This window comes from Thermothelomyces thermophilus, chromosome 1 (assembly GCF_000226095.1).
Source record: "Thermothelomyces thermophilus ATCC 42464 chromosome 1, complete sequence".
Classification (NCBI taxonomy): Eukaryota; Fungi; Ascomycota; class Sordariomycetes; order Sordariales; family Chaetomiaceae; genus Thermothelomyces; species Thermothelomyces thermophilus.
In genome coordinates, this window is record NC_016472.1 from 7,589,686 (window position 1) to 7,615,797 (window position 26,112).

The 26,112-nt window shown below is 56.3% G+C and overlaps 10 protein-coding genes across 10 annotated transcripts; 3 read left to right on the top strand and 7 right to left on the bottom strand.

The window, feature by feature from the left end:
* Positions 1–168: 168 nt before the first annotated feature.
* MYCTH_2298141 (uncharacterized protein) lies at positions 169–3,186 on the bottom strand. The gene is made up of 3 exons (XM_003660126.1): positions 2,163–3,186; positions 1,812–2,086; positions 169–1,746 (listed from the first exon to the last, which is right to left on the bottom strand). Exons 1-3 carry the CDS (start codon positions 3,052–3,054, stop codon positions 268–270), a joined length of 2,646 nt encoding a protein of 881 aa, XP_003660174.1. The 5' UTR covers positions 3,055–3,186; the 3' UTR covers positions 169–267.
* A 159-nt stretch (positions 3,187–3,345) lies between these two features.
* MYCTH_2298143 (uncharacterized protein) lies at positions 3,346–4,849 on the top strand. The gene is made up of 4 exons (XM_003660127.1): positions 3,346–3,575; positions 3,640–3,832; positions 3,896–4,033; positions 4,105–4,849. The coding sequence occupies exons 1-4, from the start codon at positions 3,543–3,545 to the stop codon at positions 4,737–4,739; spliced, it is 999 nt and encodes a 332-aa protein (XP_003660175.1). The 5' UTR covers positions 3,346–3,542; the 3' UTR covers positions 4,740–4,849.
* Positions 4,850–5,014: 165 nt separating this feature from the next.
* MYCTH_2054541 (uncharacterized protein) lies at positions 5,015–5,376 on the bottom strand (the record flags this gene model as incomplete). The annotated part of the gene is made up of 2 exons (XM_003660128.1): positions 5,015–5,092; positions 5,176–5,376. Coding segments are annotated over 2 exons (279 nt in total), but the record flags the coding sequence as incomplete, so codon positions are not given.
* A 511-nt stretch (positions 5,377–5,887) lies between these two features.
* Positions 5,888–7,740, top strand: MYCTH_2298145 (uncharacterized protein). The gene is made up of 2 exons (XM_003660129.1): positions 5,888–7,013; positions 7,101–7,740. Exons 1-2 carry the CDS (start codon positions 5,988–5,990, stop codon positions 7,671–7,673), a joined length of 1,599 nt encoding a protein of 532 aa, XP_003660177.1. The 5' UTR covers positions 5,888–5,987; the 3' UTR covers positions 7,674–7,740.
* An 840-nt stretch (positions 7,741–8,580) lies between these two features.
* On the bottom strand, positions 8,581–10,657 carry MYCTH_2298148 (uncharacterized protein). Its single transcript, XM_003660130.1, has 3 exons — positions 10,588–10,657; positions 9,905–10,502; positions 8,581–9,847 (listed from the first exon to the last, which is right to left on the bottom strand). Exons 2-3 carry the CDS (start codon positions 10,348–10,350, stop codon positions 8,746–8,748), a joined length of 1,548 nt encoding a protein of 515 aa, XP_003660178.1. The 5' UTR covers positions 10,351–10,502; positions 10,588–10,657; the 3' UTR covers positions 8,581–8,745.
* A 2,376-nt stretch (positions 10,658–13,033) lies between these two features.
* MYCTH_2298150 (uncharacterized protein) lies at positions 13,034–14,527 on the bottom strand. The gene is made up of 2 exons (XM_003660131.1): positions 14,010–14,527; positions 13,034–13,925 (listed from the first exon to the last, which is right to left on the bottom strand). Exons 1-2 carry the CDS (start codon positions 14,518–14,520, stop codon positions 13,225–13,227), a joined length of 1,212 nt encoding a protein of 403 aa, XP_003660179.1. The 5' UTR covers positions 14,521–14,527; the 3' UTR covers positions 13,034–13,224.
* A 107-nt stretch (positions 14,528–14,634) lies between these two features.
* On the bottom strand, positions 14,635–15,811 carry MYCTH_2298152 (uncharacterized protein). Its single transcript, XM_003660132.1, has one exon. It carries the CDS (start codon positions 15,655–15,657, stop codon positions 14,737–14,739), a length of 921 nt encoding a protein of 306 aa, XP_003660180.1. The 5' UTR covers positions 15,658–15,811; the 3' UTR covers positions 14,635–14,736.
* Positions 15,812–16,198: 387 nt separating this feature from the next.
* MYCTH_2053528 (uncharacterized protein) lies at positions 16,199–16,405 on the bottom strand (the record flags this gene model as incomplete). Its single annotated transcript, XM_003660133.1, has 1 exon — positions 16,199–16,405. The coding sequence occupies one exon, from the start codon at positions 16,403–16,405 to the stop codon at positions 16,199–16,201; it is 207 nt and encodes a 68-aa protein (XP_003660181.1).
* Positions 16,406–18,472: 2,067 nt separating this feature from the next.
* On the top strand, positions 18,473–20,276 carry MYCTH_2298153 (uncharacterized protein). Its single transcript, XM_003660134.1, has 2 exons — positions 18,473–18,800; positions 18,859–20,276. The coding sequence occupies exons 1-2, from the start codon at positions 18,614–18,616 to the stop codon at positions 20,223–20,225; spliced, it is 1,554 nt and encodes a 517-aa protein (XP_003660182.1). The 5' UTR covers positions 18,473–18,613; the 3' UTR covers positions 20,226–20,276.
* A 1,343-nt stretch (positions 20,277–21,619) lies between these two features.
* MYCTH_2051156 (uncharacterized protein) lies at positions 21,620–23,218 on the bottom strand (the record flags this gene model as incomplete). The annotated part of the gene is made up of 1 exon (XM_003660135.1): positions 21,620–23,218. One exon carries the CDS (start codon positions 23,216–23,218, stop codon positions 21,620–21,622), a length of 1,599 nt encoding a protein of 532 aa, XP_003660183.1.
* Between the last annotated feature and the right edge of the window lie 2,894 nt (positions 23,219–26,112).

Here is a 26,112-nt window from a genome sequence, read left to right on the forward strand (position 1 = left end):
TGTCCAGTGAGATGATGTGTAACTGCAAGCGAACTTTGGACGAATTGTACCTCCGTACGAAGATGCCATTAAAGAATGTCTTGAACTCTCTCTGCCAACCCGCCATTGTCATTCTGCTCTCGAACACTCGCTTGCTGCTTAGGTACATGCTTATTTTATTTTTTAAATCTCGGTTAGCGGAGGGGGCCCAAGTCTTCTTTGATGTGGTTACATATTGATACACTCGAGTCTATCCTACAATGCTCTGTACATTTCCTTTATACCATCTTATGACCGTTTCGCATGCCATTTCAACCGGCCCTTCTCGTGAACAATATCGGACGCGACTCGCAGGAACTCTTCCAACACCACAGGCCTCGCCAGGATCGCTGCCCTTGCCTGAGCCTCGGCGTCGGTAAGCGCGGGCGACTTGTCGGGCGAGTTCTTGCTGTGCGAGATGAACCGCGACCTGGGCCTGGGCCTGACCTCGTCGTCGACGAGCTCGTCTTCGTCGACGACCTCGGCTACCCCGGACCGGGAAGACCCGACGTCTTCGGGGGGCGGCGCGGCGACGCGCACCGCCTCGAGGGAGAGCTCGGCGCGCTCGCCCCCGCGCTGACCCGCCTGGATGCTGGTGTAGCGCAGCCTGAGGTTGTCGTACTCGGCAGTCACGGTGCGCTGGACTTGGATCGAGGCGAAGGTGTAGTCGACCCGGACTTTGTCGTCGTCGCCGCCACCGCCACCGCCACGGTTGCTGCTGCTGCTGCTGCTGCTGCTGTTGTTATTGGGCGTGGCGGTGCCGTCGTCTTGGGAAGTTGCGGTCGGGGTGAGGAGCCTGCGCGGAAGGTGCACGCCCAAGAGCACGGGCGGGGTGCTGAGCTTGCCGGCCCAGGGGCGCAAGTCGGACTTGGTGACGAATGTGATGATGGAGGGGACGTGCTGCTCGATGCTTGCGCCCGGGAGGCTGAAGTAGCGTCGCTGGACCAGACGGGCGTCGACGGGGGCCGCGGGGAAGAGCACGTCGCCGGTAAAAGTCTCCTTGACGGCGCGGAGAGAGGTGAGTGCTTTGACCTCTACGTGATCGGCCTCGACGAGGAGCTCGAGCTCTGGCGCGGAGGCGGCGAGGTCTGAGGGTACGTCGGGGGACGGAGAGAACCGGATGACGGTGGTGGAATGCCAAAGGCCCTCTTCCTTCAGGTTGTTTGGTATGTTGAGACTGCCAAGGGCGGGGAGAATGGGGACGAAGGTGCGGGGCAGGGAGGTGTCCAATCGTGCTGCAGGTTCGGGTGACGGGGTACTCGACGTGGCGGATGATTTCTGACGAGCGAAAACGACGTGCCCAAAAACAACGCTCGTATCTGTTTGCGCCTCGGCAGACCAGCCTGGGGATGAAGGCTCAGACTCGGGGTCTTCTGCTACTACTCTGACGGGATCCGAGTGCTTGACGGTCTTCTCTTCCCTCAAACTAGAAGGAAGGATATCCGCTGGGACTGAGCCCGATGCCGGTTTGGAGTCGGCATTCCAGTGGGGCACGGCAGCAGTCCATCTCTCCCACTTGGCGGAACGCTCCTGCCACGGGAGTTTCTGTTCCGGGTTGAGGGCGGGAAGGTACCGGCCCTGGTGGATAAGGTCCTCCGGCACTACCCTCAAGGCCGTCGATACACGGGTTTTAGGCCCGTACGCATGGCGCAGGAAACGTAATACGGTCTCGCAGGCGTTCTCGAAGTTCTCATCGCGCTGGGGCATATGGATCCAAGTGACGACAACCTAGCAGGGCAAATATTGATCAGCAAGTTGTTGGCTCGGAAGAACCGACGACAATATCAACGTACCTTCTTGCCCGACGGATCGAGGCGTGTAACCGTGTTGGTCACACGCCCAACTTCCTCGAGGATGGGGGGTTCGAGAGGTTCAGGGGAGACAAGGTCGGTCTCGAACTCGCTTGTACGGGCTTTAGAGAGCACCCCATGGATCCGGTCAACAATCGCATCGGCCGCGTGCTTAGGAGCCACGACGGAGACCAATCGGGATTCCCGAATAAGTCTGACCTCTTTCACATAGGCTAGAATAGCTCGCTGCGTCCCTTCCAGCCATCTCCTATTGCCCACTAGCGGCACAAAAATGTCAGCTCGGCGGGCAAATAAAATAAATGGACAGCTGGGTGGGGTTTTCGCTTGACGTACGGGTCAGAAGAGAGAACTCGACGTCACGCAGACGCAGGCTGAGATATCCGTCCCTGTCAAGAACGCTCTGGTTGCACAGGTCCCAGCAACTGCGCATCAAACGGACAGCGAGCCGGGCTTTCGGGGCCATGCCTTTGGTGATGTAGCCGGCGAGGTGAGGCTCCACAACGTCTACTCCATTCTCAGATATCGGCGTCCATGGTTGATGCTCCAGGACCCAGGGGGGCAGTTCCTGAGCAGTGTCCTCATGCGTCTCCTCTTGGTTCAGCTGTTGTATCGCTTCATATTCCCGCACGTAGCGGGTCAATTGCGCGTTGGTGAACCCGTCGACAAGGGTGTCTCTGAGTTGTGTGAAGGCTTTGTCGCTCAGGATCCGCTTGTCTTTTGGTCGCAATTCGTGAATGTTGAGTAGAACATCCTCGGAGTCGGCAGCTGCGTCTTCGTCGACGAGCAAGCTCGCAGGATCGACACGCGTTTCCGGCGCATCGCTGTCGGGCTTCAGATCGGCAAGCTGGCGCTTCTTCTTGCGGGTGCGTTTCTCCCGCAGGACGATGGCAGACCCTGGCTTTCCCAGCATGGCGACATCGAGGCCTTCTTGCTCGGGCGTGACGATCTGGCCGCGGGACGTGTACGTGCGTTCATGGGGCCGCGGCCGCCGTGGTGGCGGCGCAGGAGGTGGCCAGGAAACCGTGGAGCTTTCATCTCGCCGGACTGTATCGCTCTTGGGCTCAGTGTTACTCGGTCTGTCGTGAGTCCCGATGGATCGCTGGGCGGTTCGAGGTGAGGGGAAGGCGGCGGCAGCGAATGGCGGCCGTTTACGGGCCCCGGCAAGCTGAAGGCGACATCTCAGGCACACAAAGCCGGCGCCTCGGGTCAACTCGCGGCTGAGCATGGCAGCGATGAGGAGGGCCTCTTGTCGCACCGCCAAACCTCCTGATATGAGAGGAACCAGGAAGCGGCGGTCATGGTCAAGAAGACCGTGTGGAGTGGATCTCTCTGGTCTTTTTTGGCGACGAAAGATTTTGGGTGGGTCCACTGCATCTCTTGGACCCCAGACAAAGCTCCCGGCAGGCACGCACGCAGCGCAATTCAGCACTCACTCATCAATCAGCACATGAAGACGCGCTGCGCTTGACAGGGGTCTGACGCGGCGCACCCCGCGCCGCTGACAGTAGTAGTAGGTAGGAAAGTCGGCTTGGGAAACTATGTACATACACATACGGAATGAAAGACATGCAGCAACACGAGCAAGCCCCTCTCTCTCAATTTGGTTAATTGATTCTTTCTTTACAAAACCGGTACAAGGTATCAACTACTACACCAATACAAAAAGAATATTTTTTTGCTCACGGCCACCTTTGTTCCACCCCACTCCAGAGGATGTCAGCGCAACAACGGCGACGGCGGCTGCAGGTGGGTTTCTGTTCACCGGTTTGGTAGCAAGCGGCCGCAAACTGACGGAAGCGAGGTCGTGGAGGACGATGAGGACGAAGATATGCAGCACAGCCCTCCGCCCAGCCCCGGCGACGTCGACGAGGACGGCGATGAGCGCGTGGGAGAGGCCGGACAAAGAGATGAGACCAGCCAGCTGATCAAGAACCTCGTGCGCTACGCCCTTGCCTGCGAGTACTCGCGGGCCCCGATTCGGCGGGAAGGCATCAGAGAAAAGGGTACTGAGAGAAGTCATATCACCCACGTGTTGGAAATGGCCGGCATGCTAACGTCTCTCCCAGTCCTGGGCTCCAACGGACGAGAGTTTAAGAGGGTGTTTGCGGGCGCGCAGAAGCAACTGCGGGCGACATTTGGCATGGAGATGGTCGAGCTGCCGACTAAGGACAGGAACCTCATGACAACGGAGCAGAAGAGAAAGGGTATGTTTTAACTGCCGCCGACCGACAGGACAAGTCATGCTCGCAACGGCTAACAACACACTCTGTGGCAGCCGCGAAAACCCAGAGCCAGAAAGAGGCGAGCTCAAATGCATATGTCCTCACCTCGATTCTGCCGGAAGAGTACACCACACCAGCTATCATAGCCCCATCAAAGGTGGAGTCCGCCGACGGCGAAGCCTCGTACATTGCATTATATACTACCATCATCGCCATCATCACCCTGAGCGGTGGAGAGCTCAGCGACCCCCGTCTGCGCCGACACCTGTCGCGACTCAACGCCGCCGAGAACATGCCTAGCATGAACCCACACGACGAGATAGCCCCGAGCGAGAAGACGGAAGCCGTCCTCCAGCGGATGGTCAAACAAGGGTACCTGGTGCGGGTGACAGAGTCCCGGTCCGCGGGCGACGACGACGCGACTACCTGGCACGTCGGCCCGCGCGGCAAGGTCGAGGTTGACAAGGAGGCGATCGCGGCGTTTGTGCGGACCGTCTACGGCGGCTCCAGCGATGAGCTCGAGGCCAAGCTGCAGGCCAGCCTGAAGATCAGGGATCGCAAGCCCGGGGTGCCCGGGGCGGTCGAGGAAGAAGCCGCAGACAGGCCGGCGGACGGTGACCCGGGACCGAGCACCCGGCGGGGGACCAGAAGACGGGAGACCGAGGCCGAGGATGAAGAGAGCGAATGACTTCGTTGCATATCGGTCTGTCTGTCTGGCTGATGTCGGAGTCAGGGTATCATTGTTGCATTACGGGAAGAAAAGCGAGGCCCCCAGCGTTTGCAAACATTCTCCCGCAACCATGCCGCGACCAATGTGGAATTGCCATGCCAGGGCTTGCTCGACCAGCGCTCCTCCGAGCTGCTTGGTGGGCTCATCCCTGGGCCATCGCACCCATGCCCATTCTCCCTTAGCATCCTGGTCGTTCGAACCCCCCCCCCCCTGGCGGGAGGTGTTGGCGCACTTCATGACCCGTCCTGTCGCGGTGCGACAAACATGTCCTCTTCTCGAGGTGGAGGAGGCCCAACTGGCTGTAGCATTTTCTGCGAAGTATTTCTTTAGCACCAGTCTCCTGCAATTTCACACCCGTAGTTGTGCCAGGGGAAGAACAGGGGGGCAAACGTACCCGAATCATCTGGACGCGCACCTTGGCGCCCGGCTCGTTCTCGGCCAGTGCGATGTACGACAAGAGCGGCGGGTGTCCCGCGATACTCGAGAAAGTGTCGCGATGGATATTCGTCTTCCACTCCCAGCTCGTCGTGTCGGGATGCCCGGTGCCGACGTATTTGGCCTGGAGCCGCTCGAGCTCTTGTTGATTGCGTAGCTTATCGGCCTGCGGATCTGGTAGTTAGGATGTGCAGATGCCGTGACGAGGAGAATACGGCATACATACCATTTTGAGGGTGCGTTACAGTTACCGGATGTTTTTTCTCCGATTGTGTTTTGGGAGAGTTGTCGATGGGACTCGGTTGAAGAATGCGCCTGCTCTTCTTGCTAGGTTGTTCTGGGGCCCGCCAAGCGACGCTGAACTTTGACTACCAACGGATTACTCCGTATAGTACACTGCAGTCAAGAACCTGAAGGCTGTCCCCACACCGTAAGGGCACAGTGTGCTGGGGACAGGGTTATTGAACGCTTCTTACTCCGTATTGAACGCTCAAACTTCCCATCGTTTGAAATCCATGCCGATGAGACGAGAACGATTTTGTCAAGTCACTGCGATAGTATCACGAGATAAAATCCTGGGCAGATTGAGACTTGGAATCAGCGCTTTCCCAGCATTACTAGCAGAGATCAGGCATCCCAGTCCTTCTAGAGTGCACTGCGTTAGCTGCGCTTTCACACAACCTAATAAACTGGCAGTTCAACTCGAGCTGCCGGGAACATCGACGACTGGACAGAACGGAATCATACTTTTGGCATCAGATTGCGGCTACCATGCCCGAACTTCTTCTCCAATCAGCCTTGACGACTTCCAGATCCCAACAACTCGCTGCCGAAGCGGCCGAGATCAGATCCTCTTGCCGCGACCGACATGGCGACCGCAAGTCCCTGGTCACATGTCCGCAATGTTACGAAGCTGTCCTTGACGCCTTCCGAAGCCGCTATCTTGGCTCCTCTCTGAATTCTGGCGCCGAGGGGCCCGGCTCGGGTCAGAAACAACAAGCGGCTCGACAAGAATGGTTCGCCTCCCGGCCCGCCTTTGTCTCGGCTCTCAACCTGCTGGTCGACTCCGCCAAGGAGTACCAGATCTCGCCGCGCGAGATTGACGACCGTGTGCGGGAGGAGCGGGCGAGATGGTATGCCGAGAGGGTGCGCTCGTTGTTGCTGAGGTTGATGGTGGAGGACCCTTCTGGGCGCGGGGCCGTGTTTGAGAAGCTCGAGGACCTGTCTTCCGGGGACGCGCTTGCGCTGGCGAGGGAGGTCGCCGACATCCTGAGCAAGGGGCCATTTGCGCCCGAGCAAGGGACCGCAGAGGGAGTTGCGGAAAGATTGTTGGCCGCGTCGGCGAGCAATAAGACGGCGGACAAGGCTGACGTCTTCCGAGAGGCCTTCTTCGCAGCCGAGGATGGCACCGTGCCCGGAGATCACCAAAAGTATCTCGACCTGTTGCTCCACCAGGGGTTGTCGATGGAGCAGGTCGTAGATCGTATCCTTGAGGAGCGGCAAACGGCAACGGGCGCAAGGGAACAGACGGACAAGCTCAACCAGCGGCTCGATGAGCTCCGGAGGGCCCGGGCCGCACACGAGGCCCAGAAGACCAGAAAGGCGCAGCGGAGGGAGAGCCTGGCTCAGCAGAAAGTCCCAGACGAGCTGTACGAGCTCCCGGCCTGTGCCGTTTGCGGAGGAGAAACGAGCACGGAGGAGTATTTCACTTGCAGTATATGCACCATTCTCGCGGGGGCGGGCGTGCAGGATAAGACGACTGTATTCTGCTCTGAGAAATGCGAACAACAGAGTCATGTAAGGTCTCACCCCGTTCCCCCTCCCCCTTCCTCCCTCCTCACTCCTTGCCAGCCCAACCAACCATCTCACTAACACCCGCTCCAGCCCTCCCACGCAGCAACACACACCTGCTCTTCCGGTCTGAGTTGCATTCGGCTTCGCGAACCACAACAACAGACTCCCAAGAAGGAGACCAACACATCCCCCAACGGCCAGAATCAGGACCAGCAACAAGACACGCGCATGACCGACGCGCCTCCCTTATCAAACACCACCGGCGACGACGGCAGCGACGACGACGGAAATAACAACAACAACAACAACAACCACAACGATGACAACGATAACAGCAGCAGCAGCAGTGACGCCAACGAGCTCCACTTCTGCACCGAGTGCCTCACGCGTCTAAAGCAGCCCACAACCTGGTGCAGCCTCGCCTGCGCCGATGCCAGCTTCCCATCCCACCGCGAGGAAGTGCACCTACCGCTGCGAAAGAAGCTCGGCTTGGGAGAAACGGCCGACGAGGCGCAGCTGGAGCCTATCGAGCCAGGTGCTGCTGAAGACGATGGGAGAAGGCGTTATCGCGTCAAGAACATCAGGGAGGTCACGACCTCGCTGGGGGATGCGGTTAAGGAATGGGAGGGAAGGAATAAAGTGAGGTTACAGGGTTTGGTTTGATGGCAAGGGCTGCTTTCTCAATGGTGGTGGGCCGGTATGCTTGTACAGTATTGATTGTATGTACGTGCGTATCTTCTTATACTTTGGGTGGGAGGTAATACCATTCAACCGAAACCCGGACGGAACGCCAGCATCTACTGTTGCGTGCGGTACCGCTTACTTATTTTGCCGGCCTGCGGGCCTTGCGATCCACATGAGACCATCACGGTTGCTTTCGGGTTTGCAAAGCTGCTAGGGCGATGGCGTACACTGACTGTCCAAGTTTCCCGGGCCACCGTGATCAACGACCACAAACGCTGATTGACGGGACAGAAGGACATGGTGTTGATTGATCTAGTAATAACATGGCAAAACAACCACCGCGCAAAGAAACCCCGGACCCAGCTCCTCACGTATATGCGGCGCAATTTTGTTGTCGTCGCGATCTGTTTCCAGTTCTTGCCAGCCCGCACACCGTCAGGGAAGGAGAGCAAAAAGGAAAGTTTGAGTAAGGCGGCACAACCGCGCAGTCGATAAGCAGATATCCATCCTCCTGCACCCTCTCCAAATCCAGAAGATACAAGTGAGGAGAAAGTGACTCGGCTAAAAGGGAAATGGGTATTCCATGTTTGGCCATAGCAGGAAAAAATAAACGCATACATCGCGAAGGCGTTCTGGCTCTCTCTTTCGAAACGCACAGTTCCGCACCAACGCCTCCGGGGAAAGGGGTTCCCTTGGTCTCTAGGTCCGACAGGTAGAGTCATCGACTCGCCCACCGCGACTGTACCAAGCCAAGGGATTCGTTGAAAAGTTTTTTTTTTAAAAAAAAAAAGAAGTCGTAAAGACCAGAGATTGGTTTTTGTCGGTGAAATGAAATCGAAATGGGTATGTCGTCGCAACCTGAGCTCCGCTGAGTTGAACCGAAGAAAAAAAATACCAAGTCATTGTTTGGAAACGCGCAGGCCGAAGAGACCTCGGGCGCACCAGGCATTTGCCCCTCGTCCATTCCCGTAGGTGACCAGTGTGTGGCTGGGCATCAGAAAAGGCCGAAGAACAAGGCAGCCGAGGGATATTATCGGTCCCTCGCAAGGCTTCACCGATGTCCCTTCGCACCCTGCTGCTTCAGCCTGCTCGTTCTCCACCCCTCGTACCACTGCTCTCTGCTGAGCTCGCGGAGCTCAGCCCGCCACTCGCTAAAGACGGTGTCCTTAAGACGGACAAAGTCGCAGTGCTCCTCGTTGTACGGATCGGCGAAACCCCATGGGAATTGGCGCCCGACGATGTCGGGCTCGTAGATATCCGGGCTGAGGATCGACATGGGTAGGAAGGGCACCTCGTCCTCCTTAAGACTTTCCTCTGGCTCCTTGCTGCGACGGGTGGAACCGCCGGAGAGGCGCTTGGATTTAGGCGACGAATCCTGGGTTTGAACAGGCGGCTCCGACTCCTCGGCTGACCCAGCAACCTCCTCCTCCTCCTCCTCGCCATGCTCCGATACTTGCTCCTCTTCCTCTTCCTCAATTCTGCCGGAATCCCCTGTTGAGTCGCCCTCGTCATCGAGGCCAAGTGCTTCCAACGGGTCGAGATTCGCTTTCTTGAGGCTCTCCGCCACGGTCCTCTTTAGCATGTTCATATGCTTCGTGGTAACGGTGTCGGCCTTGGAAATTACCGGGATGACGGTCGTCTTGCCCTGCAACGTCCGCAGAACCTGCAGATCAAGGTCCTCATCAAGGCTGCCCAGAATGCGGGCGTGTGGGTAATGACTGCCTCCGTTGCGCTGACCATTGGCTGACGCGGCCCTGGCGGCCGCGATGTTCCGGTCGAGGCGCGACGGATCGAGGACAAGGAAGACCGCGTGAATGTGGGTATCCTGTACCCCAGGGGACCGCACGACCTTCATTTCTTCGGCGAAGGTCTCCTCAAACTTGCTCTCCAGGAAGCTTGACATCTCGCGAAGCTGCAGGTCCACCACATTCTTTTCCAAGCCCTCGGAATCCCACAAGGTGACGCCAATACGCTCGCCGTCGATCTCGGTTTCGAGGAAGTGGGGGATAAAGTTGCCAGAAGGCGGCGCTCTCGGCAATTCATCTTCATCGATGGTGCTCTTGGATCGCTTCTTTGCCGGAAGAGCAAGCGCCGTCTTGAGAAATTCGAGGAACGAAGTCTTGCCCGAATTGGTGGTACCAACGATGAGGATGCTGAAAATGATGTTAGGAATGCGGGAAGACGGCAGGGTAGCAGGTTGCGTAACTCACTTGAAAGGAGTGGGATCCTTCCTCCTCCGAACCCTCCTAGGGCTGTTGATGGTGCTGATAGCGCTGCTGGCATAGCTGTAGCGGCCGCGGTGTGCCATGCTGGGGGTGCCCGCGTAAGGGTCAAAGCCGCCGTTGGGAATCGGGGGAGGGGGAACGTTGATAGCAGAACGAGATGGCTCCATGGAAGGCCTCGGAGGGGCGCTCGTCATTTGCTCAGCTCTCCCAGAAACAATGGCCAGAGAGTCGGGACGAGCGTCGCCGCCAAGGCCTAGTTGAGGTGCAGGAGCGCCATTGTAGAGCACAGGCAGGCGCGGCGGGGACTTGGGGACCGCATCACGCTGACGTTGCAGCTCCAGCTCCCTAGCAGCCTGCTGTTTCTTCAGATCACTGCTCTTGCTGCGTCGTAGTAACATCCCGAGGCTGGTACGACGAGGCGGTGTCGTCATTTCTCGATTCAACCGGGTCTTTTCAGGTGACTAACGGCCGAGCATAAAGCAGGCGGGCGGTTGCGACTTTGAAGATAGCGAATGACGTGGGAAAGAGAAAAATGTCAAGAAAGATCCTCGAGGGAGTCGCAACTTGTGCGGCTAACGAGGTCCTGCGGGTTGCAGTTAACATTCGAAAGTTCAGGTGATGCGGGCAAGGCGAAGCAAGCGCCAACGCTAGGTATCTAAATACCTTACCTTCAAAGGAGGCAGTACGGAAGGCAATTCTCTGAGAGTCGATCCCAGGATGAGAGAGCACCTTCCAAGCTTAGTATTGTTCAGCGGAGGTAGGAAGGCAGATTTGGCGGGCGAGTGGACGTCGATGAAGCAGGTATGGAGGAGCGACCTTCTAGCAACGTCGCCATATTAGTCGAGACTTGACCAGGACACTTGCTTGTCGCCATGTCTTCAACGCAGAGGGCCAACGAGCCATCCTCCGGGGCCGATTTGGAAATTGCGCTCGTTGACGACGGTGGCAATCCGCATCCATCAGGTTGTGACAGCATCGCGACCAACGAACAAGCTCCAAACGGTTCTGCCAATCTTCCTCGAAGTGGCTGCGCCCCAAGGTCGCATAGCATCCACCCGATGCGACAAACAGGCAATTTGAAACTAAACAAAACAAATGCTGTCGCGGCAGCGTCAAGGATATGGACTTACTCAGGATCTGCCACCTCAATCTTTGGCTGGGCCGCGATGGACGAGCTTGACAACAGAGGGCCGAGTTCGGGTTGTGCGCGCGGAAGGGTGGAGACTTGCTCACGCGAAGACAGAGTGCGGAGTATTGTACATACAAAAGGGCAAGAAAAGTGAGGTTAAAAGATTGAATCGAAAGGGCAAAAGGGAGCCGCAGAGCAGCCTTCCAAACCTGTTGACAAGCCGACAGGCGACAGTCAATCCAGGACGACACGAGGGGTGCAGAAAGGAAAGGCACCTTCGTCAGGGGCGCGAAGGGAAGAAAAAAAAGATGTCCAGTCAATGGGCAGCGCGGTGCCCGAGATTGGCTGATGCCGCTTAAAGGATGGGGAGGTACAGGAAGGCACGCCTGGAGCGCAATTAGGCCCAGGGACAAACTAAAACCGAATGGACCCGGGCTTGCAACGTGCTGCACCCTTCAATTCGCGCCAAGCGCAGGGTACACTAATAAACAAGAGCGACCAGAGCACGCTCGGTCCGGCTTTCGATTCCATGGCGTTTGCTGACCGTCGTGTTCTAGAAGCCTGGACATGGAAGCCATTCCCCAAAGGATCCAACGCTAAACAGCGTATGTTCGGTGTATGTATGCAGGTATGTACATACATACGGATTACATACATGACTACGCTGTCTACCAAGGGTCTCCGCGATCACATCTTACCATGCGCTAGCGTAGTGTAGACCCTGCTAGCTCTGCATGTTCGGCTTGCATCTCACGGCATCTTGTGCCTGACGTTTCTGACGGGGGAGCAATGGACCCGGCGCAGATGGACCGTGAGCGCCAGGGTCCGAAGCCTGGGAGAGCGTCCCCACATCGGAGACGTGCCCCTTTCCACTGCAGCCGGCCGCGCTAAAACTGGCGCCCCGCGAGCATGAAGGACACGCTAACCAATCACGAAGCTCGAATCCGGCCTTTCGGAGGAACGCGCCGAATGAGATACCCTGATGTCCACCCAACGCGCGTCGTCAGAGAAGGCTTCAGTTCTCGATTCGCCCGCTTTGAGACATTCATCAACCAAGAAACTCGTTTTCTTTTTGGAGTTCCCGAGAGACGGTGTGACGAGTAGCCTAATAAGCGCCCTCGTCCCCCCTCCCAAGACCGGTTGCCTGCCTACCGAACATTCATCAGTAGACCAAAGCAAGCACCTCTTTGCGAAATCAGCCGAAAAATTTGAGGAGCTCTGTGTACAGAGTAGAAGAGGCAAAGGTGTCGCGGAAGAAACAACACTAGGTTTTGGGTTTAGCTCGGTTCGATGAATGGGGCGATCATTAGCTTCTTTTAATCTCAGCGTTTCCTTTTCACTTTCTTGAAGCTGGAGCGCCTCGGTTGGCGCTGGGTCGCATGGATGGACGATAACGATGGCGTTAATGCCCAAAAATCTCCAGACGGGAACCGACCTGGTGGGTCTGTGGAATTGAGTTTTGGTGCGTTTCAAAGCCCTGCAACGGAAACAGAAATTGCCCCACGGACGAGTAACGCCAACCAAGTGGATACGAGAGGTATGTGTGTGGTGTGTGGATGTGCGGATTACAGACTAAGATTACCGTGCTGCGTACTCCGTACTGTGTAGTTAAGTACAAAGCATCTCAAAAAGGGCCATTCCGTTCTGCCTGCAATTTCATCATTGAAAGAGCCGCAAGCACCGTAGTACTGTACAGTATGATGTACCGAGTGTACATTTTCTTGGCTGCGATAGGCTGGACATCAACGTCAGTTTCTCCATATAGTACGGAACCCTTAAGGAAGAGGTGGGCATCTAAACGTGCCGAACATATTCTATACCTAGTTAGCTACTTCTGATGTCCTGTACATACATCGAAACGTATATTATCTACGTGACTTAAGGTAGACATGGTACATTTTACAGTTATACGGTTTGTCCACATCGGCCAGACAGGATTGGATAGTGTGTCTAGTTGAACAGCCGCGAAGTACATACCACCTGGTGGGTAGGCCATCTCTACGTATATATATCGTACACATGTGCGCATTCTTACCGTCTATGAGCGAAGTTGTTTTGCTAACTAGTGCTACACATCAGGGGTATCCATCTATGCGTCTAGATCTAAGTGCTCGTGATGCGGTGAGGTATAGTTAGATTGGTTGGGGTGATCAACCCCTTGCCTTTCCGAACCCCTTCACCCTTCGAACACGTCGTGTTGAAGCTCAACGCCAAAGTCCTTGGCCACGCTCTTCAACCTCGCCTCGACTTCGTCCTCCATGCCGCCTCCCCTGCCGAGCAGCTGCTTCAGCCGAAAGAAGTAGAAGGCAACGTCCGACATGAACAGAACCGCCTTGAACAAGAGATGCTCCCAGATGTTGATCACTCTCTGGCGCAAGGGCAGGTTAGGATCCTGGAACATAGACCGGCTGGCCCATTCGCCCATCATCTTGACCCGGTTGACCGGGGAGCCCATGTAGGCATTGTTGCCCTGCACGATACGCATGTTCCTGCCGATGAAGATGAGCTCCTTGGGCCACTTGTCTTCGTCTGCCAGCACGTCGCGGATGCCCTGCTTCATCCGCTTCTGCATCTCGTAGTGCTTCTCGCTCGCCGACTTGCTGTCGTCCAGCGCGTTCAGCATGCCCTTTTGCAACTGCTGGTCCCCGCCTTCGTACGGTCGCAGAAGGGTAGCCGACGCGAAGAGGTCGGCCGCCTTGATGCCCCATTCCCGGGTGATCTCGCCGATCTTCTTGTTGTCGAACGTCATGAGGGCCTTCCAGAACATGCCGTACTCACGCCGGAACTTGTCGCTCATGTAAACGTAGAGCCCGTGGTCGATCAGTACCAACTCGGGCAACCCATTCGGCAGACGCCTGATGAAAATGTTCCCAGGATCTAGACCGACACGTTAGCAAGCTCTGCCTGTGGGGGGGGGGGGGGGAAGAACGAATTGAGGAGTGGGAGAGGGCGCAGGCGTACGGGGATCGCAGTGAACCACACCCCATTTGAAGATCTGTGCCGCGAACAGGTCGATCATGGTGGTCATGACCTCCTTGGTGGAAACACCCAACCCTCCCTTCCCGCGACGCCCTCGCCATTCGGTCCGGTCCGGCTTCAACTTCTGGCTGTTCGGGTTTTCCCGCAGCTCCCGGCGTACCGCCTCCATATCGGGAGGGTCCAACCTTGCTCCATGCACTCCCATGGAGCCCCGCCCGTAGCCTCCCAGCCAAGGCGCCGTGAGGGCCTCCTTATCCCACAACCTCACGCCTTCGATCCATTCCGTGGTGAGCACCCGCTTGGAGCTGAGTTCGGGATACACCGGGGGGACGTAAACCCTGCCTCGTAGACTGGGTTCATTGTTGACCAGCTTGCGCATGGTCTCGGAGTTCCTGGCCTCGTTTTCGAAGTCGGTCTCGAGCATCAACCGCTCCGTGATGAACGGTACCAGCGAGTATAGCGGCAAGTCAAACCACCACGTGTACACTTTCATAACGACCCTGACCAACACCGCTTTTGTCAGCAAACAGTAGTGGGAGAATTTTTTTAAAAAATAAATAAATAAATAAAATAAAAAAATAAAATAGAAAATAAAAAATGGGGGGAAGGAAAAAGAAAAAAAAATCTGGGTGCTATGAAGTGGTCCTTTCTCTTCCCATCTTTTCTCTCTCTCTTCTCCCTATTTCATATTCTGAAGCAATTAACTAACTCACTTGAAAGCCCACAGGTCCCAGCCAATCTGCTTCGCGATCTCGGGTTTCTGAATCTTGACGGCCACCTCCCTTCCGTCCGGCAGCCTCGCCCAGTGGACCTGGGCGACCGAGGCGCTGGCCCTCGCGGTCCTCTCCATGACGCCCTTGCCCTCGGCGCCGGCGAAGCTGACGCCGAAGACGTCCTCGACGGAGCGGCCGCCAAAGTCGTCCCGGATCACCTTCTCGACGGCGGCCCAGTCGTCCTGGGGCGCGTCGTCGAACATGCGGGCGAACATGCGCTGGAACTCCGGGGGCAGCACGGCGCTCTGCATGGCGATGGCCTGCCCGATCTTGAGGTACAGCCCGCCGTTCTCGCGCAGCAGGTCCGAGAGCCGCTCGGCGCTGCGGCGGTGCAGCTCGTCGATGCCGCCGGCGCTCCCGATCAGCGGCAGCGGCTCCGCGCGGAAGTTGAGCTTGTAGTCGGCCGCCACCAGCAGGCCCACGCCGAAGGTGCGCAGCGACCGCGAGATGCCCGACGCGTAGACCTGCCGGTCGAGCAGGTAGCCCGCGCCGAGCAGGGCGGAGAGGAGGGCCAGGCGCCGCGCCCAGCGGCGGGTGCGGCGGAACGTGCGGGCCGCGCGGGGCTGGCCGAGGGAGGAGGGAGTGGGCGGACGTAGTGGCTCGAACGGCCCCGAGGAAGGGCCCAGCACGGGACGCGGGACGGTCGAGGAGAAAGGCCGGTCGGGGCCGGCGGCGAAGACTGTCGTAGTTCCTGCTGGCGACAATTGTGGTCGTAGTCGTAGTCGTAGTCGTGGTCGTGGTCGTGGTGTCGGTGTCAGCATCGGCGTCGGTGATCGCAGGGCACAGCGGCCGCGGCCGACGCCGACGACGGAGGGTATCGCCGGACGGGGCGCGCCCGCAATGCCGAGACGCCACATGTTTGGCGGCCAGAGTTGGTTGAGTAGTCGGGGCTGCAACGAAATTCGTGCTCAGTCCATTGTGAGTATTTCGTTCCTTTGGCGAGAGGCAGAATCTCTTTTATAACGAGAAAAATAAAACCTCAGTTTTGCGAGCGATCGGAGAAGGTTCTCGGTTTCACTTTGCCCGCTGACGAAACAGTGTTCAACAAAGGACCCACTATTACTTTAGTGTAAGCCGCCCCGGCCGATTCTGCAAACCACCGATCCTCCGACGCCAATCGGCGTTTAGTTTGTCTCTCGGTCCTCCGCCGTTGGGGGATGTCCCGTGGCGCCAAAAAAAAATAAATAAATAAATAAATAAAAAGCAAATCTACCTCGATAGATCGGTATATTGCAAAGAACACCGAAAGATACAGCTTTATTAGGAGTGAGAACCCCTGCTAGAGGCATGACCAGGGATGGTATAGTGTACCAAGTTACAATGCGTTGACGGCCTCTGCATGCCATAACTATCCTTATCAACCTGCTTTTGGCTACATCCTGCCACATACGGCCATACCTACGAGAAAACACGGGATCCCGTCCGCTCTCCCCGAGTCAAGCTCCTAAGGGCCGGATTAGTAGCTGGGTCGGTGACGACCAGCGAATCCCCGGTGCTGTATGTTTTTGATTCTTTTTTTTCCTTACTAAGGAGCAGTTCGTGGGTACTACGATGGCGGAAAGAGTCCAGTGTTCCAGGACTAGAATGGGATTGTGAGGGGGCCATCAAATATCTAACGACCAAACAAGTACCAAGTATTTGTGATACCTATTCACGGCTCGAGAGCGTAGTACGACGGCTAGTGACCAAGTAAAAAGTGGAAGGTGTTGATTTTCTTCCTGAGTGGTCCTGTCAGCCGCCGAGCGTGTCGTCCAGTGGTTGACGAAGGGAAGAGAGTTAACGAAGCACATCCAGCCTCAAGTCTGCCTCAGACGCCTTTGCCGCAAGATGACAATATATTGGAGTGCATTTGCTGTTGTTGCGGTTGGTAAACCATGTGAGCTCGGAGGCTGCATTGCTCTTCACGTACCTTGGTTGCAGGGGGAAACAAGACCGAGTGAAGCGACTGCAGAGCAAGGCAGAAGACCATGTGCACACCTGACTGCGAAGTACGGTCAGTAAATAGCGGTCTGTCAGGTAAGCCGTCAAGACCTCTTCGGTGTGAGCACTTCGGTTCTTATTTTCTCCTTTCGTCTTATCAGACAGCCGTGACAAACCAAGACAGGGCCCGAAAAGAGACAACGCTCTCGCGTGTTCGCTTAACGTGCAAGAGTTAGATAGCTAACAAACCACCCCCCCTCCCCAAGTGACCGTTCCCTCGTCGAGTTACTGTCTCTTCAACTCCCGACGTGTATGTGGTTGGGTGTCTTTGGCGGTTAGGCTCCCATCTTTCGGCTTGAGCAGGTTAATTAGGCTGGTCAGCGATAGCATAGATGTTTCGTTTTCGTGCCGCAACGAACAATGACGAAACCACAAACAGCTAAAGGTGTGCGATCCATCCTTGGAGCGCGCCAGCCACATGAACGCATCAAATATTCCGTTGTTATCATGGCCATTCCGCTAGTGATATAGTAAACTCTAGGCGCTTCACACACCGCGAAGGCCACCATGACGCATTAGTTTGGGATTATGTTCCCTTTGGCTGCTGTTGTGTATTCGCAGTATTCCTTCCTACTCGGTCTTCGGCGGAATCCTCTTCATCACACCCGCATAGAAGGGTACAGGCCTTTGTCAGTATTAGCATATTCATGCGCTTGATTTTTGCCGCCAGGTTTCGACTTGCCATACTTCCCTACACTAGCCTTCTGGAGATGGATCACAAGTACGAAGTACAGTACATACTGATCAAGCACAACTGCCTCAGAAGGCCCCACCGGTCCCTGAAAAAGCGCTGAGAACTGTCCCACAACAAGGGTGGGGCATACCAAGATCGTCTTGGCTGTGGGGAACGCTGTCGAAGTGGGCCCTTCCAGGTCCCCAGCGAAGTCTCACTTAAACGGGTGGAACTTCCGATGGGACTCATTTTAAAGCCGCTCCAGTTCGGGATGATCGCAGTGCACTAACGGAAGCACTGCGTATGCCCTTTGACTATCTATCAACCGTGAACCTGTACTGTCGAATGCCTTTGTCGCAGACCCCGGTTGTATGAGAAACACTCCAAGCTTTTGAGGATCGGCGAGAACCTATGTACGGATTATACTACGCAATACAGTGCTATGTACTATTGAAGATGATGCAATGTGGGCGTGCCGTCGTCGTGGGCATTATGTGGCTGAGCTTGCCAATCTTGGAGGTCTCCATCTCGGAGCCCGTAGAGAGGGGCCTTGTGATTGGTGGATAGTGGCTCATGCGAAGCAATCGAAGCCAAGAGCTGCAGGAGTAGCATGGGTTTGCATGGGGTTGGACCAGGCCCACCTCTGGTTCTCCACTCTTCCTTGGTTTGCGTTTCCAAACCACTTCCCACCTCCATCTCCCCTTGTGCTCGAGCCCGTCACTCCTCGCACCACCACCAGCGCATCGCACCGCGTCTGCAGAGCGTCGCTCCGTGCCGCCATTCTTTTCAAGCGACACACCGATTGAAACAAGCCAGCGTCGACAATGGAATAACTCAGAACGGCTCCGTACAAAGCCGCTGACCTGTCGAGTAATCATATTCGCTTCGATCAATCAACACGCGCCGAGCCCAGCACCACCCCGACCTTCCCTTCAATTTATTTTTTTTTCCCATGTTTTCCACCAGGCAGTTCCCGCCGTACATCGATTCAGCGCCGAACCTTCTTGATGCCACACCACCTCTCATACAACGGCAGTAACAATCTTTCACTACCTGGCGCGATTGGCCCACGCTCTCTCAATTAGCCGCGTCTCGAGGACGCTGGCTTCCCAAATCAACTCTTCAAATTAAAGGGCCTGCAGGTGTGAGCATCGATCACCATGTTGCGCCCTGCGACACCGTTGTCGGTGCTGCTCTTCGCAGCATTCGTCTTGCTTTTACTCTCCGTTATCTCGACCCCCATCATTAGCGTTATCCCCCTGGGCAGCTGGGAAGGGGTCGAGTTCGGCGTCTTTGGGTACTGCACCCAAACGGGCTGCAGCCCTATCGAGATTGGCTATGATGTCGGTGAGTGTCGAGCCCATGCGATCTCTGTCTTATGGCCGGACGACTTACTCGTGGATAGACCTCGGAGACCTCCATCCCAAAGACTTCACCCTCTCTGCTTCCACCCGTTCCACTCTTTCTGCCCTTCTCATTGTTCACCCAGTCGCCGCCGCCTTGACTCTCATCATGTTTGCCCTCGCGGTAATCGCTCACTTCCATAGCCCCTCCCACTCGCCAAGATACCTGCTGCTACTCTTCCTCGTCGGCATCCTCAACTTCCTCGTTACCCTTCTCAGCTTTCTCGTCGATGTCCTGCTCTTCGTGCCACATATCGCCTGGGGTTCGTACCTCGTTCTTGCCGCCACCATTCTGGTCGCCTTGAGCGGTCTGATCTCGTGCGCGATGCGGAGGGTGGTCGTCGGCAGGAAGGCCAGGCAGAAGCGCATTGCCCAGAACGCAGAGATGAGCGGCGAGAATTACTACAACCGCCAGGCGAGACAGCGGCCTGAACCTGTCGCCACTACGGCCGTACTCACCCAACCTACACTTCCTGTTGTCAGCGGCGCTAATGGCGGGGCTGACGCACTGCCTGAATTCGCTTCGTATACAAAGAAGGACGATCAGAGCAGCGACGAGAGGATCCCGCTCACTCACGCCAGAAGCCCGTCGAGCAGATCGCCGGGCACCTTCACCACCGACCAAACTACCTATGTAAACGACGCAGGCAGTCCAACCGACATGGCGCCCTTGCGTTCCATGTCGACTACGCCTGGTGCCAGAGATCCGTATGGAAATCCCATGCCCGCTCACGACGGATACCCCCTGAGATCCGCATCGGTCGAGCGCGTGGGCTCGCCACCACGGGGGCCAATGCCTCCAGGCGGTTACCGAGGTCGTGGCGGATACCCAGGCCCCGGAAGAGGCGGCTATGGCCCCCCGTATGGTGCTCGCGGTGGTTATGGCCCGCCAGGCCGTGGAGGTTACGGGCCTCCGGGTGGAAGGGGAGGCTACGGCCCTCCTCCCCGTGGCTACGGCGGGCCCATGCGGGGCGGGCGTACTCCACCCCCACCAAATTATCAAGGACCACCTCAAGGTCCCTATGATAGAAGGGGTTCGCCCGCTGGCGTATACGGCCCTGGCCAGTACGGCCCCAGGCGTCCATCTCCTGGTCCGCCGTCTGCGCCTGGCTACATGAATCAGTCAGTGTCCAACGCTTCTTCAAGTGGCTACGAGCCGTACAATCCTTCCAGGGAAGAAGATCTCCCCCGCGCGGAGTCTCCTCCTCCCCTTCCAGGAATCGACGATGGGATCTCTTCGACACAACCGGTAGAGATGGATGCGTCGACACCTAGTCCATCCAATGCGCCGCAAGGACTCCAGCCAGCAAGGGCTCCAAGCGCGGATCGCCACATGAGCGGTTCTAGCAGGTATAGCCAAGAAGAGTAGGTTGTCATTCCCCCCGGTCTCTGCCGTTCGAATTCCGCTAAAAAGCAATCTCAAGGGACACCTATGTGCCGCCTAGGCAAGCATGGAACCAGGGACCGGGCCGGAACTCGCCCCGCGTACCTTCACCCCTAAACACCCGCTCATCGCCGCAGCCCCCCGCCGCGTCCGCTGGTGGGTACTATGAAGACGTAGACCCCCGCTTCGCCGAATCCCCAGCTCCGCCTCGGGTCCAGTAGCCACACATACACACGCGCGTGCGCCCCCCGTCCACCTAACCGACTCCAAAGAGGATATCCCTCCCCAAGGCTCACACAGCCCGGCGGAATCTGAGCCCTCTGCCTCACCTCCGTCTCTCGAAAGGGGCGTGAACCCCCCTTGGGGACTCGGCACCGTTCCAACCGCTGGTACCGGCACCGTTCCAACCGCTGGTACCAGCACCGGGAAGTTATGGGAACAACCGCGTCCCCAGACGTCCTGTCAATGGCACCGACATGCTTCCTCAGCTCGAACCCGGTCTTTGGACTCTTAGCTCGAGGCGGCGCCGGCCTCTCCAGGTGTTAGGTAGCCATGGTCCCAGACTGTGCCTATCCGGATAGGCCAAGGGTTTCTGGGCAGCAATGACAAGCCCGGAAAAATGACATTTGGTTGGTGACTTTCGGGCGCAACGGCGCGGGCACATTAGCTTGGGCCATGGTGTGGTGCGGCATAATCATCCCACCTTCTCTTTTCTTCACTCTTTCCCTTTGAGGCGAGGGATTTCTATTCTGTCCTCTTCGTTTATACTCCTTCGCCGCGTACATACGTTCCATTTCTCGTGATGGTACACTAAATACTTGTTGTTCAACTATACCTCTTTTCTAAACCAGTTACATTGAGTTTTTCCTGCGCTTCAGCTCCAACCGCTTATGCCCGCTGTGTTCTCCCCATTCTGATGTTGCGCCGGTGGCCTGGTGGTGCCGCCGCGTGGGTAGTTTGTTCACGGGACGGAGCAACAACTTTGACACAGGTGTGACGGTCAGGCCAAGTGATACGAAACGGGTATGCTTGAGTAAGCTCCGCGTTGCTAATGTACAAAGCTTCTTATGTATGTAGAAACGCGGTGAATTTTCTTCCACCTTGCCCAACCAAAAACAGTCCAAGCAGTGGCGCCGCTTTCTCCAATGCCATTGTCCTGCTGATCGTCACCGACGTCAGTCCAAAGTATATATCACTTCCTCCAATCAACAACCTCAATCCACGATACCTCCTCCACTGCCTCTACCAAATGTTGTGAATGCCCGCTCCTTTTCTATCGGTGCTAATAGCACGCCTGCTGCCGTCAATAGATGGGGTCTCCCTGGTTTGACGAAAACGATCAGGAGAGAACGACGAGCCTCAGCCTCTCGGTGATCTCGTCACTCTTCGCTGCAAGGTTTCCCCCCCGCTTCATCCTTCGGCTCGCTAAAAAAGCTCGTGTTGCCCTCCTTCGTGGCGTCCACCCAGGCGTCGTCTGCTTTGATGAAACCGCTAGGCCATGAGTACTTTCCATTAGACCCAGACTCGCTCTTTTCTTTGTAGCTGAGCAGTGTGGCAAACGCCATGTTCACCAGGGGTTTGGCGATCTCGGCCTCCCCCATCTGGTCGAGTTCGTTCAGGCTCAGAGCTGGAGGTTGGACTTTTCCATGGGTACCCAGCCTCTCGACATGGCTTCCACGGAGACGCTCCCTCTCTTCGCCGATGACGCCAATCTTGTTCTCCAGGCAGCGGTAATTGTGATCGCGCACAATTTGCTCCATGTTCCTGACCAACCCCTCCGTACCGGCATAGAAGGTCCGGTTGATCTTGGCCATGCGCTCCGAGAATGTTTTCTGCATAAACCAGTTCTCTGGAGTTGGATATCTTGTGTGCCAGTCCTCGGCCACGGGCTTGTGTCGTCCATCGTAGTTTGACGGAAACCCGCTCGGAAAATAGTGCCTGATTCTCTCGGGAGGAAGTGTATCGTGGACCTTCCGTCTGTCGCCCTCCGTGGCCTCAGAAACGGCATTGGATGGACCTGGTGTGAAAAGGTGCGCGAAGCCTACAACGTCTGGATTATTGTGTGACGTCAAGGCGGGAAGTCGCTCATCAAGAGGCAAGTGAACCGACGGGCCTGAGCCATTCAAACCATCATTGTCATCAAGCGTGGTTAGGTGGTTAGTGTCGAGGTTATATTCAAAACCAATCGGAAATCTTGAATGGTACACGGCCGAGGGTGCAGGGTTTTCAGTACGGATTGTCCTGGACGCCGCATCTAACGTCGATGGCTTGAACGTTCGCTGGCCGGGTGGCCCTGCCTTCAAGGGCTGGGGTGGTCCTGCAATGGCCGGTTTTATAGCAGACGAGCTGGGAAAGCGGTCGTTGGATCCATCGGTGGTTGTGGATGGGAGCGATGAAGGAGTGCCCGGGCGGCTGAAGCCGAGGTTAGCAGCACGAGCTCTCGCTAGAGTATTCTGGGCAGCCTTCTGCATGGGGTTGGGGTACGACGCTAAGTTGGTAAGCCCCTTGACAGTGATGCGAGAAGTCAGCGTATCCTCTGCAGAGAGACTATCATTGCTTCCAAACGCCGTGGGAGACGGCAGGTTTCCGGATCGTATGCTAGGTATCGCCATGCTGGATCCGACAACGGCCGTTCGCTCCCGCTCCCGAACCGGGGTAGCCGCTCGGTCGTAATTCTGCTGCAGCGGTGAGTACTGCTGCAGTGTGGATGCCGTGGTTGGAGGTGAACGCAGAGCCTGATCCTCAAGAGGCAATGAAGACAGAAGCGCGTCAGGGAAGTTGGTGAAGGCGCCGCCAGATGGAGACCGAAGGGGCTGCGGACATCGGCGAGTTCTAGGGCGCCGCGACGGCGGCTGGAGCTGTGTAGCAGACTTAGGGTTGTAGATCGAACCAACTGTCGTGTAGGTAGGCTGGGTTTTTGCGCTGTTGCCCGTTGAGGAGCCTGCCAACAAGTCAGACAAGGTGGGCGCAGACTCCATTTGCAGAAGTAAGTTGGGCTGCTCGTCTGCTTCCCTGGCAGAACAGGGCTGGGTTCGGAAGATGAAGGTGCGAGGTGTGGTTTTGTAGGAAACGAGGCAGGAAGAAAACGGTCAATGAGAGGAGTGGCGTCTGGCGCCAAAAACTCCCCTCATAAAGCCGACGACCCTGGGCAGGATGCTGCTGACGAGGAAGGATGCCAGCACCAGGAAGTGGGGATATTAAGGCCAAGGCAGCGATGGGGATGGGCAAGAGGGCTATGAAGAACATGCATACTATTTATGGTGGATGAGGCTCCTCCGTTAATGCAGCGTTTGGGCTGCAGCGCGGTTGGCGCCCGCGAACTATCGCGAAACATCGCCCAAGGTGGAGAGTAGACTGGATCGAGCCGTTCTTGCCAGTGACCATGTCAGCCTTGGGAATTGAATCCTACAGATTAAGGACCCGGTCCTGGGAAAGGACTTTGGAAGGTTATACCATACCTGGAGCGCAGACAATGTAGGGGATCTATATGAGCCAGAGCTGCTCTTCCATGCGGGCATCGGTTGGCGTCAAGTGAAGAAATCTCCCTGACATCTCTAACAATCTTCTCCAACGAGCTGGGGGGGTGACATGACCGCAGTGGCAACAGCCGGAGACCCGCGTGGAGACTATACTCCCTTTCACTTCGTTGTACATGGCTCTTTCCCGAATTCGACTTCGGACCAGGGAACGCTGAGCCGGTCTCTGGTGGCTTTCGACGCCGAGCAAGAGCATATGGAATGCACCTGCTCACCAGCTCACTTGCTTACGCCGATAAGCCACTCAAAAGCAGACATGGAAGCAGGAAGCGCCTCCGACACTGAGATGAGAAAGGGAGCCTGAGGAGCAGACGATTTTAATTGCGTTGCTGCATAGCAGACCAAGAAACGGTTACGCTTCCTGCAGACAAGGTTCAGGTGATACTTTCAACTGACCGAGTTAAAAACACCCTGAGATGGGATAGGAGATGTTGTTTGGAGAGATAGATAAAGCCTTTTCGTTCAGCGTGCCGTCTAAAGCCACCAAGGTCAACAGAGAATGTCATATTCAAGTGAGCCTTTGCCACTTTCATTGATCACCAGGCTATATCATGACGCTCCCGACAAAATCGCGGCAAGGGGACGGAAAAGTGGCGCACTTGTAGTAGCTATTTTGTCTCCCAGTTCGTTAATTATGGGTGCAGGCCATGAAGGAGAAGCTCGACGCCTGTGTTCTTTGCCGTTCGCTTCCGCGTCCGGAGACCCGGAGAGGTCCGGCAGTACTTCTCCATTTCACAATAAGAGCAAGACACAAGAGACCTTACATCGTGGAAATCAACGGGTGGGAGATTTGAACACCAAAGCGTCGCTATCAGGTAATAGCAGTACCTTGGTATCCGACCTTAGAGGGACTGCTGTACAATGACTAATGCGCACACGCAGCATCCATTGTCACTGTTTAGAGTGTATCCCGATACCTATCTGGGCTCACTTTGTTTTTCTGGGCCATTATACCGACCCGCTGCCATTGAGGCAGAAACCCACAGAGGTGCCGTCGGGTTGGGGAAGGAACTTTGGGTGATTAAGCAAGCACTGTTTAAAACGACTACACAAACAGAAGCCACGTTCTGCTCGGAACATGATGGTTCTGCACGGAGTAACCCTTGCTGAGTAATGGGCACTGCCTTTTAGCTGCCTTCAGGAGCATTTGTCAGAATATTATAGCCGTTCTTCCGTTGAAAGGATTGTTAGTCTTACTCCGAAATAGGTACTCTGACCCATGGCGGTCTTAGTTGCTCGGAGAGGCTAGCAGAGACGTTCCGCTCTGTCTGGAACTTTGAGAATATAGGACATACATATACAGAAAGGCGCTGTAGTAGCTAGCCACGTGCTTACCTGCGTCTTGCTTGTCATATTCGTCAAATGCCAGGAGACCTTGGCTTTGGGATTTTGAAAAGTACCTCCCTATTCGCTCAGACCGTCATGCCATTCGGTGGCCATGCCCAGGTGTGTGCGGGATCCCTGCTTTGATGAATATATAACGTGCAGGATCTGCTGAGGGATGAACAAAACTCCACCCTAAATCACGTTTGCGGTGATTCGTGAATACGGAATACAGAGTCGTCCGTTCGACTGGACGGCATCCTCCGTGCCAGGGCAAAGCAAGTGGTCTGAGGGCCTGAGTCGGACCACTTACGAGGCCAACTGGGCGGCCTCCTTCTTGAAAAGCAGCATTCCGTAATCAGACATTCGGAACTGTTCGGAGGAAGGTGTAAAGGGTCTGGCTGAGGTGCCTCATTCGAACCAGACCAGGAGGGGGGCTTGGAACTCAGCACTCGCCGCCAGCTGACCGCCTGCAGTTGGCTTGCCTTCCGTCTCTCGCGTGTGTGCAGACGGAATGTCATCGGAGGGCCCGCCCCGGCCCGTTTGGACACAAAGTACGGGAAGCCCCGCAGCCCAGGTGCTGCCCCTTGGCCTTTGCATAGTTGCTAAGGTGTATGTATGTACATACATACAAGTACACTACGCAGGTGTCAACAGCCAGATTGTGTTCATCTCACAACCTACACACAAGTGAGGCTGTTGGGGAAGTCCATCCCCAGGTCGGTGAGAGAGCATCGCGCTTGGCATCCTTGGGGTGTGGTTTTGTCATCCAGATCTCGAGGGTGTGACAGTGGAGATCGGGGCCGGCGTCACTATTGGAGATTAGGCGCGGGCCCTTCCAAAATTGGAGCATTCAAGCCGCCGGACCCACAGTTCCGGTCCACTGTACCAGGTGAGGTGGCCCTCCAAGCCGCCCGTCTGGGTAACTACGAAGAGTATCAGTTGAATTTAGTGTACCCCGTACTATAGCCTATAGGTAAGTAGTGTTAGGGCGAGGCTGCTGTTGTGGGGCG

Excerpts from the sequence above, each read along its gene's own strand:
- MYCTH_2298145 (XM_003660129.1), top strand. The coding sequence starts at position 5,988 with ATGCCCGAACTTCTTCTCCAATCAGCCTTGACGACTTCCAGATCCCAA. Across the intron at positions 7,014-7,100 it reads AATGCGAACAACAGAGTCAT|CCCTCCCACGCAGCAACACA; the intron begins GTAAGGTCTCAC and ends CACCCGCTCCAG.
- MYCTH_2298143 (XM_003660127.1), top strand. The coding sequence starts at position 3,543 with ATGTCAGCGCAACAACGGCGACGGCGGCTGCAG. Across the intron at positions 3,833-3,895 it reads GGAAGGCATCAGAGAAAAGG|TCCTGGGCTCCAACGGACGA; the intron begins GTACTGAGAGAA and ends CGTCTCTCCCAG. Across the intron at positions 4,034-4,104 it reads AACGGAGCAGAAGAGAAAGG|CCGCGAAAACCCAGAGCCAG; the intron begins GTATGTTTTAAC and ends ACTCTGTGGCAG.
- MYCTH_2298148 (XM_003660130.1), bottom strand. The coding sequence starts at position 10,350 with ATGACGACACCGCCTCGTCGTACCAGCCTCGGGATGTTACTACGACGC. Across the intron at positions 9,848-9,904 it reads AAGGATCCCACTCCTTTCAA|CATCCTCATCGTTGGTACCA; the intron begins GTGAGTTACGCA and ends CATCATTTTCAG.
- MYCTH_2298152 (XM_003660132.1), bottom strand. The coding sequence starts at position 15,657 with ATGTGGCGTCTCGGCATTGCGGGCGCGCCCCGTCCGGCGATACCCTCC.
- MYCTH_2298150 (XM_003660131.1), bottom strand. The coding sequence starts at position 14,520 with ATGAAAGTGTACACGTGGTGGTTTGACTTGCCGCTATACTCGCTGGTA. Across the intron at positions 13,926-14,009 it reads TGTGGTTCACTGCGATCCCC|ATCCTGGGAACATTTTCATC; the intron begins GTACGCCTGCGC and ends GTGTCGGTCTAG.
- MYCTH_2298141 (XM_003660126.1), bottom strand. The coding sequence starts at position 3,054 with ATGCTCAGCCGCGAGTTGACCCGAGGCGCCGGCTTTGTGTGCCTGAGA. Across the intron at positions 2,087-2,162 it reads CGAGTTCTCTCTTCTGACCC|TGGGCAATAGGAGATGGCTG; the intron begins GTACGTCAAGCG and ends TTGTGCCGCTAG. Across the intron at positions 1,747-1,811 it reads TCGATCCGTCGGGCAAGAAG|GTTGTCGTCACTTGGATCCA; the intron begins GTACGTTGATAT and ends TTGCCCTGCTAG.
- MYCTH_2298153 (XM_003660134.1), top strand. The coding sequence starts at position 18,614 with ATGTTGCGCCCTGCGACACCGTTGTCGGTGCTGCTCTTCGCAGCATTC. Across the intron at positions 18,801-18,858 it reads CGAGATTGGCTATGATGTCG|ACCTCGGAGACCTCCATCCC; the intron begins GTGAGTGTCGAG and ends ACTCGTGGATAG.